This window comes from Manacus candei, unplaced genomic scaffold (assembly GCF_025592945.1).
Source record: "Manacus candei isolate 608988 ecotype Guabito, Panama unplaced genomic scaffold, ASM2559294v1 h1tg000088l, whole genome shotgun sequence".
NCBI lineage: Eukaryota > Metazoa > Chordata > Aves > Passeriformes > Pipridae > Manacus > Manacus candei.
Window position 1 is genome coordinate 1814700 of NW_026138136.1, and position 14514 is coordinate 1829213.

At 34.9% G+C, this 14514-nt stretch overlaps 1 protein-coding gene across 9 annotated transcripts in view; it reads left to right on the forward strand.

The window, feature by feature from the left end:
- The window catches only part of ZNF236 (zinc finger protein 236), a 72676-nt gene that overhangs the window by 23725 nt on the left and 34437 nt on the right, over positions 1–14514 (forward strand). For 8 of the 9 annotated variants that reach the window (XR_007908599.1, XR_007908598.1, XM_051812664.1 and 5 more), the window contains exons 8-15: positions 811–882; positions 3779–3982; positions 5110–5338; positions 6804–7076; positions 8797–9000; positions 12654–12798; positions 13437–13697; positions 13957–14207. Coding sequence is in view for 7 of the 9 variants with exons in the window: in XM_051812664.1 (XP_051668624.1) it covers positions 811–882; positions 3779–3982; positions 5110–5338; positions 6804–7076; positions 8797–9000; positions 12654–12798; positions 13437–13697; positions 13957–14207 (1639 nt within the window). In the remaining 2 variants the exon portion in view is untranslated. The remainder of the gene's footprint in view (positions 1–810; positions 883–3778; positions 3983–5109; positions 5339–6803; positions 7077–8796; positions 9001–12653; positions 12799–13436; positions 13698–13956; positions 14208–14514) is intronic. The other variant, XM_051812667.1, reaches the window with a different exon arrangement.

Sequence of the window (14514 nt, forward strand, 5' to 3'; positions counted from 1 at the left end):
CATATTGATAATACAGCAGTGTGTTGTTATCTTTACTGATGCATACTTCTCTGCTTCCATGAAACAGTATAGCAAATACGCCTCCATGCAATAATATAAGCAAAGAGAGAGAAGGCAGAAAAATTCTCTCTCTAAAAAGAGATGTCAAGAAGTTTAACAAGGGAGAGCAGAGATAATAAATGATGTGGCAGTTGCATATCAGAGAGCATTATGCTTTGTATTTGCAACTTCTTATCTGAAACTGCAGATACTTAATTATTTGTATTTTTTAATTGCTTTAGAAAGCTGGCACATTATTAGGTTAGCGCTAGCATTCTTTGATTAGAACTGGCCTTCATTCTGCTCAAAACTTGCAGAACTGCTTTGACAACAAATCTCTGGTATAATTATTCTATTCTGAAGTTTGTGATAGGCTCTGTCATCCCTTGCTATGTACCTGGGGATAGGCAATGATTATGTCCTTATTAAGTACACATTTCAAAAGCTGCAGTTTCCTGAAAAACTGTGCTACCGAAGAATGCACTCTTGTGTGGTACATGAGTACATCTTGTAAATTATGGTTACTGTAAGGCTGTTATTTTTCTTTTTCTGGGTCAGTACTTATAGCTAAGGTATTGGTTTCTGTAACTTGTGTTTATTTAATGTATATAAACTATGAAACAGTGATGGTGATTTTGTCTACTTTTGTTTCTCTCAGGTTCAGTTCATTTTTCTGGGAAAATGAACTGTACCACTTTTCTGCATTATATTAGTCATGTTTTTCTTCTTTTTGACAAAGGTTTAAAATACTTTATTTTCATTTCTTTGTAGGACCCTGTCACCCAGCCTTTAACAACATCCCCTGCTAATCTTTTGCAACCTGTTGATAACAAATGGAAGAACGTAAGTGTAAAGTTTTTGTCACATTTGTGTGTCAAGACTAGAAGTGGGAGAAACTTTACAGAATTCTGTAAATTTTCATTTAACTGGTGAAAAATGATATGCAGTGATCCTCTATGATAAGTTGACCAGCTAACATGTGAAGAGAAGCTCTTTAGTGAATGCAGCTGGTTATGTAGAGACAGAATAGGCCTTGAATGGATTGTATTCCCTCATTTGTTTACACAGTCATGATTTTGCATATAATTCTGTTCAATAGCTCTTCAAAATGGAACCAAACACTCTTCTGTATAAAAGGACCAGAAGCAAGTAAGGACTCTTAAAAATACTGGATTGTCCTACCCCTCTGCCTTTACTTTGCATGGATACCATGGTTTGGGTTAGAGGAAAGGAGTTGTGTTCATAATGGTTGAGCTGGTTGGAATTTGGACAGCAGTATAACTGTGGGGTTCAGGACGAGCTGTGGAACTGGGGTAGGAGGATGCAGGACTGACCTTCTGGAATCCCATAGCAAATAGCTGTGATGTACAGGCAGGTCTGTATGTGCCAGTCCCACTGAGAATGCTGGCATGTTTTTTTGCAGCTATATAGCATCTTGTTTGTCACCTATTGATTGCAGCATGGTATCTTAGTGACAGACATCTGACTTACAGTCTCCCTTTCCCCAGTTCAGCGACTGATTATCTTCTGATGTGCTAGAATCCATGAAACCAAGAACTAGGAAATATGGCATTACTGCTTTAAAGTCATTATAAACAGTCCACTCACTTTCTTTTTATCTTTTACTGTAAATTCATTATTCCAGGACCACTTAACTTATGGCTGGACAGAACTGATGTGAACTAATTGGTTACAAATATTTGTTGTATTAAATAATTATACTATTTCCTTGTGAGATTTTAAAAATATTGAAATAGCTTTTCTTCAAAAGTTTAAGTAATTTTTTTTTTATTTTTTTTTTAAAATCAGTTGAAATTAAATTTCAAGTCTTGCATGGTCTCCTGCATTTCTCCAGATTAGGCCCTTGTGTCAGGGAGTCATATTCTCTGGTTCCCTGTACTTGATGGAGCGTGCAAGGTTTTTTCCTAGTGAGAGGTATGAGTTGGAAGCAGTAGATCCATTGCCTCCTCCTCCCAGAATTGCCTGAAACTGCCAGGCATCTTTCCAGCCACTTTGTTCCCAGCCTGTGGCAGTACATGGGGTTCTTGTGACCCAAGTGCAGGACCCAGCACTTGGCCTTGTTAAACCTCATACAACTGGCCTCTGCACATCAATCTTGCCTGTCCAGATCCACTGTTGTCTATTCTCTGTATTTCCTTCTGCAATTTTTGCTGTTTTCACTTACTTGTTTATATTGTTCACTATCATGAACTGTCTTCAGTAATACAGGGGAAATCAAAGCCATCAAAATTCTTAAAACATGCTATAACGTATTTTATTATTGAAGAGATTCAAGGTACATTAGCTACCCTGCCCAACAGATAAAATACTTCAGGGTGACTTGATCTGCTGTTTTGAAGAAGAAGGAAAAATCTATAATCTCATTAATAGAGAAAAGAAAAATGATTTTGAGGGTTGAGGCTAGACAAATTGACACTTTGAAATAAAGTACGGAATTTTAGTGTGGATAGTTTACTATTGGAGCCACATGTTAAAGTTGAATGGTAACAGAAAAAGTTACCACAATAAACTGCTTGATTTAAAGAACTGCTCTAATTTTTGTACAGTTACTATACTTGAAGGAGTAATTCACTCAGAGCAGTCACATGGTCTGTGTTACACAGCAGATCAGACAAACCAAGGGTCATCAAAAGATTCACTATTCCAGTTGAACAACTCTGGAATTATGGAGCAGTAATAAAACACTTCATTTTCTATTCTGTCTTTAAAATGGGGTGTTAAAATGAGACCTAGAAAGGGTCTTCTGAAACTTTTTATAATGAACAGCATATCTTAATAATAATGGTAAAAAACTTCATGTGTGCGTATGTGTATATTATTATTCAAAAAAGGTAACCTCCATGAGATTGTATATAAACTGCTGTATAATACACAGAACACACTGGCTAAATACATGTAATGCTGTAATTTTCATGTTGAAGATGTTGAGCAGTTCCTTCATTAACAATTATTTTTTCTCTTGTTACAAGGAAGAGAAGTTTAGAAATGAAGGTGAAAAAGAGTCTTTATTTCCTATTTAAAAAATAAATGCCAAGGCTTTATATCACTTTTTTTCCTTCATATTTTTTGCTAAGGTAGCCTAAGATACAATTATCAAATCAAAGATTAAGAAATTACATTTTTAAACTTCAGGTTTATATAGTATTTTTACAGAGCCTGATGCCTATTTAAATGTTTAGAGTATAAAGAGATTCTTCTAAAGCTAAGAGGTTTTGAAGGTTGAAAGTTGAAGGGGAAAAGTTGGTAGTTTGTTCTGAAAGGTTTTGATTTCATATAGAAAAAAATCCCAACTAATAGAAGGTTATTTTTTTCCAAAGGACCTGCTTGAGATAAATGTGAACTTTGAAAAGACAACCATGTCAGTGCTGTTTATTTGTTTTGGAATTACTTTTCCTGTGGCCTCTACATGTGGAATTCTGTAATTGATGCATGTGTTTTGTAAATTGGTTGAAGGTTTAGTAGTTTAATAAATTTAATTAAAGCTGTGAGCTTACAATTTAGAGTTTGATAAGGACTCCAAAAAAGAGATATACAGAAGCAATTCTTTAGTGGAGTGAGCAAACCTTGAATGACAGCTCTGTATAATCCTTATGTCTTATACAAAGAGACATCTTTGTAGTGGACAGTTAACAAACATTTCAGATAAGGGACCTGGACAGGTGAGTTCATAATATATACCTTTCATCTTCCTTTACAAATGTACTGCTGTATATTTCAGGCCACACATTTTCGGTCTCCACTTCTTCAACAGACAGAAAACCAGGTGTCTCCAGCTGCTGCTCACCAGGGTCAGCAGGCTGTCACTGATGTCATTCAGCAGCTCCTTGAGTTATCAGAACCAGGTCCTGTAGAAAATAACCAACCTCAACAACCTGGTCAACAGCTCAACATTGCAGTGGGAATCAGTAGAGATATTTTGCAGGTAAGCTCAGTGTGAGAATAGCTTTACATTTCGGCGGTTTCTTTCTCATATTGTAGTGAAAATGATTCTGAGTATTTTCAATTATAGCATTCCTTATGCATTTCTAAATCATTTATCAGTAAAGAAAAATGTGTAAGGATCTACTGAATGGGTATGGAATGCACCAAGATACCTTTTTGTATAATAATGCAAAAGAAGGGTTATAAAAATTGATTATATGACCTAGAAGAAAGCTTTAAGTGTACACACCCATACATGAATATTTTTATTGATCACTTTAGCTTTTTTCTTTTTCCTGTTGCCTAGAAGCTTGTGGCATGTCCTTAGGTAATGCCATGCTTAAATCATGATAACATTTAAGAGGGGAAAAATATTTTCATCTGGCTAAAAAATGAGAATGTATACATGGCCTTTACCCTGTTCTGATTAATAAGGGCTATTTGACTATTCCCTGTTTGTGCAAGAAATTTTTTTCCGAGGTCAGTTTTTCCTAAACTTTTAGATTCTGTCCTTGATATATCTGGCAGTAGGAGACGCTATGTAACAGAAGAGAGGCAGGGTGGTGAATCAGCTATGTGTGCTTGTTGTGCAGCCTGCACCACATAAAGGCACAAACAGAATGGGACCGGGCAGAGAATAATATTCTTTAATATTAGCTGTAGCCTGCTAACTTTGAAGATATCGTTTTATCTCTAGCCTTTTAAGTACCATTTAAATTTCTTTTTGGAAGACCCAAATATTACATGTAGCTATGTGCGGGTTCACCATGTTACCTGTGCTGAGTTCTGTAATGTCTGGAGTGTGATGTGTAGTTGCAGAAAATAATGTGATATGTAACTATTATCCTGATAGCTATTTAAACAGAAAATGTTGTTTCCTAAAAGGCAGCTGTCGGCAAATGAATAACTGCTGGAAATGCAACTTAAAATCTTAATAGACAATCAGAAGTAAGTGTTGTGTAATAATGTGTTTGTAGGTTTGAAATCTAACTGAAATTCTGTGAGAATGAGACTTCTAATTCTTTTAAATATATTTGCATTATATATTCCAAGTAGTTGTTTGAGAAAAGTTGGGGTAACTGTGGAATGTTTCTTTCTTAATGTAGAAGTTTTTTTGTTCTTTTTTAGCAAGCATTAGAGAACAGTGGGTTGTCTTCAATTCCTGTCTCTGCACATTCTACTGACTGCAGCCAGGCTAAGACTGCTGGACCCCAGGATCAGAACCCAGATGTCCCAACTCTCTCAAATCATCAAACTGATTCTAATAATGCAGAACAAGATAAGGAGCAAGAGAGTACAGATAAACAAGATAAAAAAGAAAAGAAGTTTATTAAGAAAAAATCACCATTTTTGCCTGGTAATGTTGCCACTGCTTTCTACTTGTTCTGTAAAGACTGTAGTATTTATGTTTATGGCTTTATAAAGGGATTCCCCAAAATATATTGTGGATCAGTGATGAACTTTATTGCTCTTATCTCAAACACAGTGTAAGATATGAACAACAGTATCTATAACAGATTATACAAGCAATAATGCTTCATGTCACTTGTCTCTGGAATAACAGTACTGATGTGATATTGTCACCATAAATATGTGTTGATATTCTGCTTCCCTACTGTGTTGTGTATGTGCAAGCCTGGGTTTTGTCTGTGTGTGCTTAAATGCAATTTCATTTTCAAGATTGCTCAAGCTTTATGGCTGCTAGAAGTTTGTTCCAAGTAAAACCATCATACTTTAGCGGCTTGCCTGGTAGAGACAGCACTACAAGAAGCCATTGACCTCAGTTTGTAGTATCTTCATAGATACACTGATGTTGCTTTTTCTTTTGCGAGGGACAAGGGATGCAGAAATTGATCCAGAGTCAAAAATTCAGCTTGTTCAGCCTAACTGTGGTAAAAATCAACATTAACACTTTCCTCTGGTAATAAGTATTTTGTTGCTTGTGTATAACCTTAATAACTCTCTAGCTCTGGCTGCAAATAAAAAAGTCACTGCTGTACAGTCAAACACTTTGACAGGTCAAAACCTTTGTTTTTTGATAAAGTATTATGACCTCAGTGTATTGACATGGTTTACAGGAAAAAAACCCATTATGTAAACAGATTTAAATGAGAAAGTATCGGATATTGAACAACATGTATAAATAAAAAACTCTTGATAGGATTTAGAAGGGTTTTTTTGTTTGTTTGGTTTTTTTTGTTGTTGTTGTTGTTGTGAAAAAGCATCCTGTTGCCTTAGGATAGAGCTTAGGGTTCTTGGATCATAAAACAGCTTTTGTGGAAAAAAAACCTAGCCTTAAATTTTAAATCTATCAGAAGTGCTTGTTGTGCAATTTTTATTCCTTTAGAAGTTTGCAAAAGGTAATTTAAGTATGAATTTGCAGAAGAGAGGGTTGTGCTAAGTATCTCCTCCAGTTAGATAAGTGTTTAGTACTTAAAATAATTTCATGTGATTATGGTTGAAGACTTAGTCATTGTTGGATAATTTTGTTAGATATAGTATTTATAAGTTAACTGGTGCATTATGTTGCATTGCAACTACATTCTACATTTTTAAGTGGCATAGAAACTGCATTGATTTAATTTCAAGAGGAATATCTTGGGTTTTGTTTTTGTCATTCCGGCCCATCACCATTTTTGTGAAGCAGAATGTATCTGATAGAGAAGTTAGTCATCTACAAACTGTATTGTGATGGCATCTGTTTCACAAAAAGTTTTGTTTGTGTAGTTTGATTGCTTTGTATAATGGTGTCAGTGTAGTGGGATTTTTGAAGAATTGTTAAAAGGTTTAAAGCACACTCATTTTGATATTCCTTATTTTAGGTTCTATACGTGAAGAAAATGGAATAAGGTGGCATGTTTGTCCATATTGCTCTAAAGAATTTAAAAAACCAAGTGATCTAGTGCGCCACATTCGCATTCATACCCACGAGAAGCCATTCAAGTGTCCCCAGTGTTTCCGCGCCTTTGCAGTTAAGAGCACTCTGACAGCGCACATAAAAACACACACTGGCATCAAAGCTTTCAAGTGCCAATTTTGTATGAAAAGCTTTTCCACCTCAGGGAGTTTAAAAGTTCACATTCGTCTGCATACAGGTAAGGATTCAGAATTGCTTTCCTTATTTTCCATGATGTGGGTGAAACCTTGAATGAAAAAAGACAATGTGAAATGTGTAAGTTATAGACATGTCTATCATGTCATTGTTATCTATCAGAGAATGTATAATTTTTAGTGTCTTATATGATGAGTAATTTTTTGTCATAACTTTCTAGTGTTTCATGTCTTTGAGACTTTGGTCTCTTACAAAAGCCATTTGGTTTTCTGATGATGAGTCAACTGTTGTTCCTTTTTAATGTCACTGTTGTGAGTGAATTTAATTGTGCTTTTTAAAGAGTCATCGTCTTTCATATTTACTCTGCGTTTTCCCTCCCCTTCCCTACACTTTTTGATAATTTCACTATGTCATTCAGGACTCTTTGGTTACTTCCCATTTTATCTTCAACACTGAGGTGTTGCTTGATGTCTTCACCAACTTACCTGTTTTCAGTATCTTACACTACATATCCTAAAACTCCTCTGTTCATATGGTCCTTGTTTACGTCATACACGATGTCCTCAATATCTGTTTTTCTGTGGCTGAACTATTCTCTCTATAGAGAAAAATGAATTTTCTGCATTTGGTGGACAACCTAGCTGTTTTCCACTTTTCTGTTCTTATTCTGCTGAATAATGTTTCAGCAAGATAAGCTCATAAACGCGCTGCTCTTTCCTTTCATTCCTGTTTATGTAATTACCTTCTGCAAAAGTGTCATTCATTGACAAGGTGCATTTGGTGTTCAGTGTGTTTTATAGTTCGATGCATTTAATCCATGAAATATCAATGTTCAGTTCTTCTGCAGAAAGTTTTTCACTTTGCTTTTTTTTTTTTTTGTAAACTTGCAAACCAGCATTTTTTTCTTCTTGTTTAAAGTTAGCCTTACTTTATAGAAAAACTCAGACTCATTCAGAGTGGCAGAAGCACTATGTGGCTTGGAAAATAGGTAGTCCATTGTTTATGGAACTGCTCTGTGGTTTCATATGATGTACTACCTACTGTATTTTGAACTACATTTTGGTACATGTTTTCCACCTGTGATTTTATCAAGCTTTCTGTATAATACCCGGTCATGTTTCCTAGCCTTTTTAAGTCACAAGATTTCCCCTTGAACAAAAGCTGAAAGTAGTTCAACCTTGCCTGTCTCTGTAACTTATTAAGTTCTCCAGTATCCTTTTCAAGGAGAGATTTCTACTGGATTTTGCATTACAAAAGTCTTTCTTTGGTATTTCCAGTTGGCATGCTTTTTGGACTGCCATCAAACAGTGTTGACATTTTCAGAGGCTGATCTTGAATTTCTTTAATTTTGTCACATGACTGTTCCTCTGTTTTATCCTATTATATAACACATTTGCCTGTGTGTGTGCTGATTCCTTTTTCTCACAGTTTTTTAAAAGTTTGTTTTGGAAGGACTTTTACCTGGTACCTGAAATTCTTAGAATAGCTTCTGGAACATTTGAAAATTGCTGTCACTTTTGCATCATTCAGTTTCTGGATAACACTGATTTAAGTCATGTTTCAATCAGTCAGAAGTTCAGCAATTTAATTGTTACTTTTGATTGGGTTTCATCAATCTGTTTTGAAAACCTATTTAAGAATAGACACTGTGATAGAAAACAAAAAAGCAAATTTAGAAGAGAGAACAGTATTCTAAAGCTACATTTCTAGATTGATGGAAATAAAATCCCAGACTAATCCTTTTTCTTTTTAATCTTTTGCAGGTGTTAGACCTTTTGCTTGTCCTCATTGTGACAAAAAGTTTAGAACATCGGGCCATCAGAAAACTCATATCACTTCACATTTTAAACATACTGAACTAAGAAAGCTGCGACATCAACGTAAACCTGCAAAAGTTCGAGTAGGAAAGTCGAGTGGTCCAGTACCAGACATTCCTTTGCAAGAGCCCATACTCATTACTGATTTAGGTAAGGAGCAAGTAAATCTGTACTCTCTTGAAATTTGGATTTCACTGGAATATAACGGTCACAGTTCAATCAAGCAGACATTCAGAGGTTACTCATAAAGGTGCACTTTGAAATAATAAATAATCAGAAACAATCAGGCTTCAGAAAAGTGCCATATTTTATACTTTGCTTGCACTAAAATTAATAAGAAGGATATTTGTTATTTACAATGAAATTGCATAATCCTTACTGGAAAAAAAAAGTGTGTTTTTACATTAGGAGAGGAGTTTAATTTAACTATTATTAGACTGTTGGTATAGAAAAGATGACAGACAGTTCATTATTTAGATTCTTCTTAACATGGTCATGTGTATTACAGATTACAGATATTAATGAGTCAGTGTGTTACATGATTTTAGAGTGTTTGTTATACTTATGACCTCAGCTGAATTAGTGGTAATCATTAGTGGTCATGTTTCAAAAAGGGCAGAAAAATTCTCAAACCTGCTATGGAGAATTCATACAGTTCCTTTAATTCTGTTGTAGAATAATTGTCACAACATTACGTAAAACCACTTTTTGGAAGAAAGTTAGTTGTTGTACAGCCCAGTTAGTTGTTGTACAGCCCAATCAAGACATTATATTGTTGTCCAGTAGAGGTCAATGTAGGGAGTGAGGCGTTTACTCTTAGTTTGACTCGCCAGTCTGTGAACTCTTGCCTTCTCTGTTGTGTAATCATCTTTACAGTGGGATCTTATATTGCTAATGTCTTTAGTTTATACTGATAAAATCTTTATCACTCTTTAAAAATGCTTTTGTTTCCGCTGCTTCCAGGAGTTACTGAAAGCAAGAGTAAGGGTTATTTTGGTATCAGATATAAGAAACTTAAATTTTTGGGGCGGAAGCAAAACTTAGCTGACAGCTTCAGACACCCCAATCACACAGTATTTCGTTCTTGAATGAACCCTGGAAACTGCTATAGTGCTTTTCCCTGATTTTAAAGAGCCACACTTCAATACAATTAACATCTGCACATTGAAAGTCCGGATTTTGGAAAAAGATGAATCTTAACAAGATTCTGATAACAGGTGCTGATAACACATGAACTTCACTGATATTGAAATTTGCAATGTAAAAATAAGAAGTTGTACTATTTGTCTAGAGGGTATCATGTTGTTTTCAACCCCCAACAATATTTCCATGTTTGTACCCCCCTGCTCCACAAAAAAAAAATTTGAGTTCTTTTAGAGTTGTCAAGAACCTAGTATTGTTGCTTGGTAATAGTGTTAATCTTTGACTGGCACCTTTGTTGATACATATATTGCTTTTTAAAATAGTCCTAATTTTTCTAAAAACCTATGAAAAAAAGTCTGCAAATTGTATCTGTTTCAGTGTTTGTTTCATTTTACTTCAGTAGTTTATGGTACTTACTGATTAGGAAATGCAAAAAAAGTTACTGGAATTTTTTCAAGGCTTTACTACAGTTCCAAAGATGGAACTAATGGGAGGAAATACACTTCTTTATAAAACGTTCCCATTTGGATTTATTTTGCTGACATTTTATGTCTAGAGTAGCACCAATTTTAACTGTTCTAACAGTTCAGAGAAATGTTTCATTTATCCGAGTTGAACAGGTTAAGTAAATAGTTTGGGAGTGTTTTATTAGAAATCAGTTATTTATATAATGTAGTTATTTCTGATTTATTATGTATCTTATTGGAAATTTCTGCAGACTAGAACCATTGTAACCTGGTATACACTCATAAGTTAGTCAGCTATAGTTCATTTAAAGAGTTAATTGAATTATTCCAATCTTGTAAGATCAAAAATAAATTTGAGAGTAAATATTTGTCATATGGAGTTTCTCCTCTTCTGATTTGTAATACTTGTGTCATCCCCTGTATACTACTGCTAATTATCATTAAAGAAGAATGCCAGAAGTAATTTTAAAAGTAGGGTTTTGGGTTTGGATTTGGTGGGTTTTTTTGGTTTGTGGTTTGTGTTTTGGAGGTTGTTGTTGGGATTTTTTGGAGGTGGTTTTGGTTTATTTTAGTAGGAGTTTTCTTAACAGAACATGATTCTACTACACTAACTGAGTTTGTTGGGGAAGGCAAAGCAAGTTTTGGCATTTACGTATATATAAATATATATATGTATAACATACATGTAAAAACATTTTCAAGTCTGAGAGATATAGTTTTTGGTTTTTATTGTTGCCATCTCTTCTTAAAATTGAGAGAATTCTCTCTCCTTTTCTTCTGCTCTTTTCAATTAGTTTTGAAATTTAGCAGAAACCATTCAGGCTTTCCTTTATGAATATGAAACATAACAAGCTAGATGAAGCAGTCTGAAGAAGGAAAATACAATATAAATGGCTTTTGTGGTGAATATTTCGGACCATTAAGAGATCTTTTTGTATATTTGCTGAAACTTTTCATCATTCCATCAGCCATTGTATTATTAGTATTGTGATGGGTACTTTTGAGTTCACAGTTGTGTGAATGATGATGAGTTGGTTTACTTGAGAAGTCTGCTATTATCCCCATTCTGTCATGATGTTTGGGGTTATACCCTTCTGTTGATTGCTTCTCAGACAGCCTACTGCACTAACATTTCAATGAAACCTAGAATGGTGGGTTGCAGGGGACCTTAAAGATCATCTATTTCCAGTCTCCCTGTAATGGGCAGGGAAACCTTCCACTAGACCAGGCTGATCAACACCTTGTCCAGCCTGACCTTGAACACTTCCAGGGATGGGGCATCCACAACTTCTCTAGGCAACCTCTTCCAGTTAATCACTACCCTCACTAACATCTAATCTAAACCTATCCTCCTTCAGCTTAAAGTCATTACCCCCTGTCATATCACTACATGCCCTTTAAAAAAGTCCCTACCCATGTCTCTTGTCCAGCCCTCTTTAGGTACGAAAGGCTGCTATAAAGTCTCCCTGAAACCTTATCTTCTCCAGACTGAACAAGTCCAACTCTCTCAGCCAACTGGACATTTAGTAGTGGGAACTTCCAACTGAATTTCCAAAATGACACTTGAGTGACTTCAGGGACCAGTGTGTAAAAAGCATTTGTTTAAAAACATTGGTTTGAGGTTTTGGGGTTGTGTTTTTACAATAAGTTTTTGGAGGCACTCAGAGAATTAGCAAAATTGACTGATTAGCTGAAGTAGATGTATAAGTACAACAATTTTTAATGGACTACTTTTATCCTTTAAGTAAAGTCAGGTAATCATGGTGTTTTATACTTTCCATAAAATGCATATTCTAGTTATAGTATACATCTGAGATACACTGATTAAATATCACTTTGTTAAGGTCGAGGTTGGAGGAAGAAGATATTATTGGATCAGCAGTGAATTCATATCTGTCAACTTTTTTAAAAGTTTGTTTATTTTGGACATGGACACTCACTGTAATGAGGTGGACCTCTGGATAAAAGAAGAACTATCACTAAAATAGCATGTGCAGTGTAGTATATATAATGTTAAATAGATGTATACATAATTTTAAATACGTGCTGGAAACATACACAGTCTTAATATTTTTGGATGCTCTAAGTTTAATCATGCTTTCTTTGCAAATGCTAGCTCTTCAGACTACTGCAGCTTTGGATAACTTTACCAATTAATTTTTCCTTTTTTTGTGCGTGTGTTTATGTGTGCAGGTCTTATCCAACCAATCCCAAGGAATAGCCAGGTCTTCCAAAATTATTTTAACAGTAATTTTGTGAATAATGCAGAGAGACCATACAAGTGTTTTTATTGCCATCGAGCCTATAAAAAATCTTGTCATCTAAAACAACACATCAGGTAAAATAAACGCAATGAAGAAAGGAAATGTTTGTAATATGAAGTTTATGGAAAAACATGAAATTTATACAGTATCCACTGAAAAGACTTCTTTTTTCTTACCATCTCTTAAAACAGTGAACCAGTGGTAATTGATTTTTTTTTCCGTTAAAGTTGGAGGAAGCTTTGAACTAATTCATATCTGTATGTGGTCCTAGCAGTGCAAGTGTTTGGTGTGCAGTTTAGTTTATTAACACTTGGACTGTTTTTTTCCTAAACTGTGTATAGAAAATAGCAAGCATTGCTTGTGAATTCTTGTGGTAATTTTGAAATTGCGTACTCCAGATTGTCTGCTTTGTACGTAACTCCTGGTTTCAAGAAGGAAAAATTTAGAATGGAGGAGAACCAGTGGAGGTAACTAATCCAACCTTCTTTTGAAAAGAAAGGGTAGCTTGAAAATGAGATCAAATTGCAGTTTTACAGACAGTGAGCTTTGACATTAAAGTTATTAAAGTTTTAATTTCTGGATTTTCTTAACTGAGGCTTCTTCCGTCCATACAACTGTCACCTTAGTTTTGTTTATTTTGCTCATTTTAAAATTTAGTCCTTTAATAACTTTGTAAATCAAACTGTTAAATCTTCTGCTTTCTCTTCAAAAGGTCACATACTGGTGAAAAGCCATTTAAGTGCTCTCAGTGTGGAAGAGGTTTTGTGTCAGCTGGAGTTCTGAAAGCACATATTAGAACCCACACTGGATTGAAAGCTTTCAAGTGTGTTGTATGCAATGGAGCCTTCACTACTGGTGGTAGCCTTAGGCGACATATGGGGATCCATAATGATCTTCGGCCGTATATGTGTCCGTATTGTCAAAAGACATTCAAAACATCACTAAACTGTAAAAAACACATGAAGACTCATAGGTATGTTTACAATTTTTACATGAATCCTTCAATGTAGTTCAGTAGCTGTTCCTTAAAGATACTTGGAAAGGCAGCTTTGCTCTGTAACAAATGCATATATTTGACTATGGATGTTTATTTATGGGTAGCAAACACATAGGTACCTTTTGAAAGTGTAGTAAATTATGGTGTATAATAAAAATAATAAATTTTTCACATAAATAGTTACGGTAAGTGTCTAACTGAAACCGCAACAAGGCTTTCTTACCTTTCTTTGCAGATATGAACTTGCACAGCAACTTCAGCAGAATCAGCAATCCTCTTCAATAGATGATTCTACAGTAGATCAGCAGAGCATTCATGTTTCTACACAGATGCAAGTGGAGATTCAAAGTGATGAGCTACAGCAGTCAGAAGCTGTTGCAACAGATCAGCAGGCTATTTTAGAGTTAGACCAGCAACCAGTAGTAGGCACAGAAGAAGCAGCACTAGAACAACAGTTGGCTGACCAACCTTTAGAGCAAGATGAGGGTGAGTATTTGAAGTACAATTAGGTTTATAATGAGGTAAGTTTACAAGTTCTCAAATAATAGTTTCTTGACAAATTTCAGTCCTTTGGCTTTCAAGACAATGCAAGTAAACAACTAGAAAAATACATGGAGTAAAGGCTAGCTACTTAAAGCATGTTGTACAGTTTCATTCATTGCTCTTTAGGTTTAGTGTTAAAATATAAAAAGATTAAGATTTGCACTCTTTAGTAGTAGCAAACAAAACTATTAAACTAATATATGAAAAAATAGTACAAAATTTTACCACATCAGCTCTTATTAATAAAAAG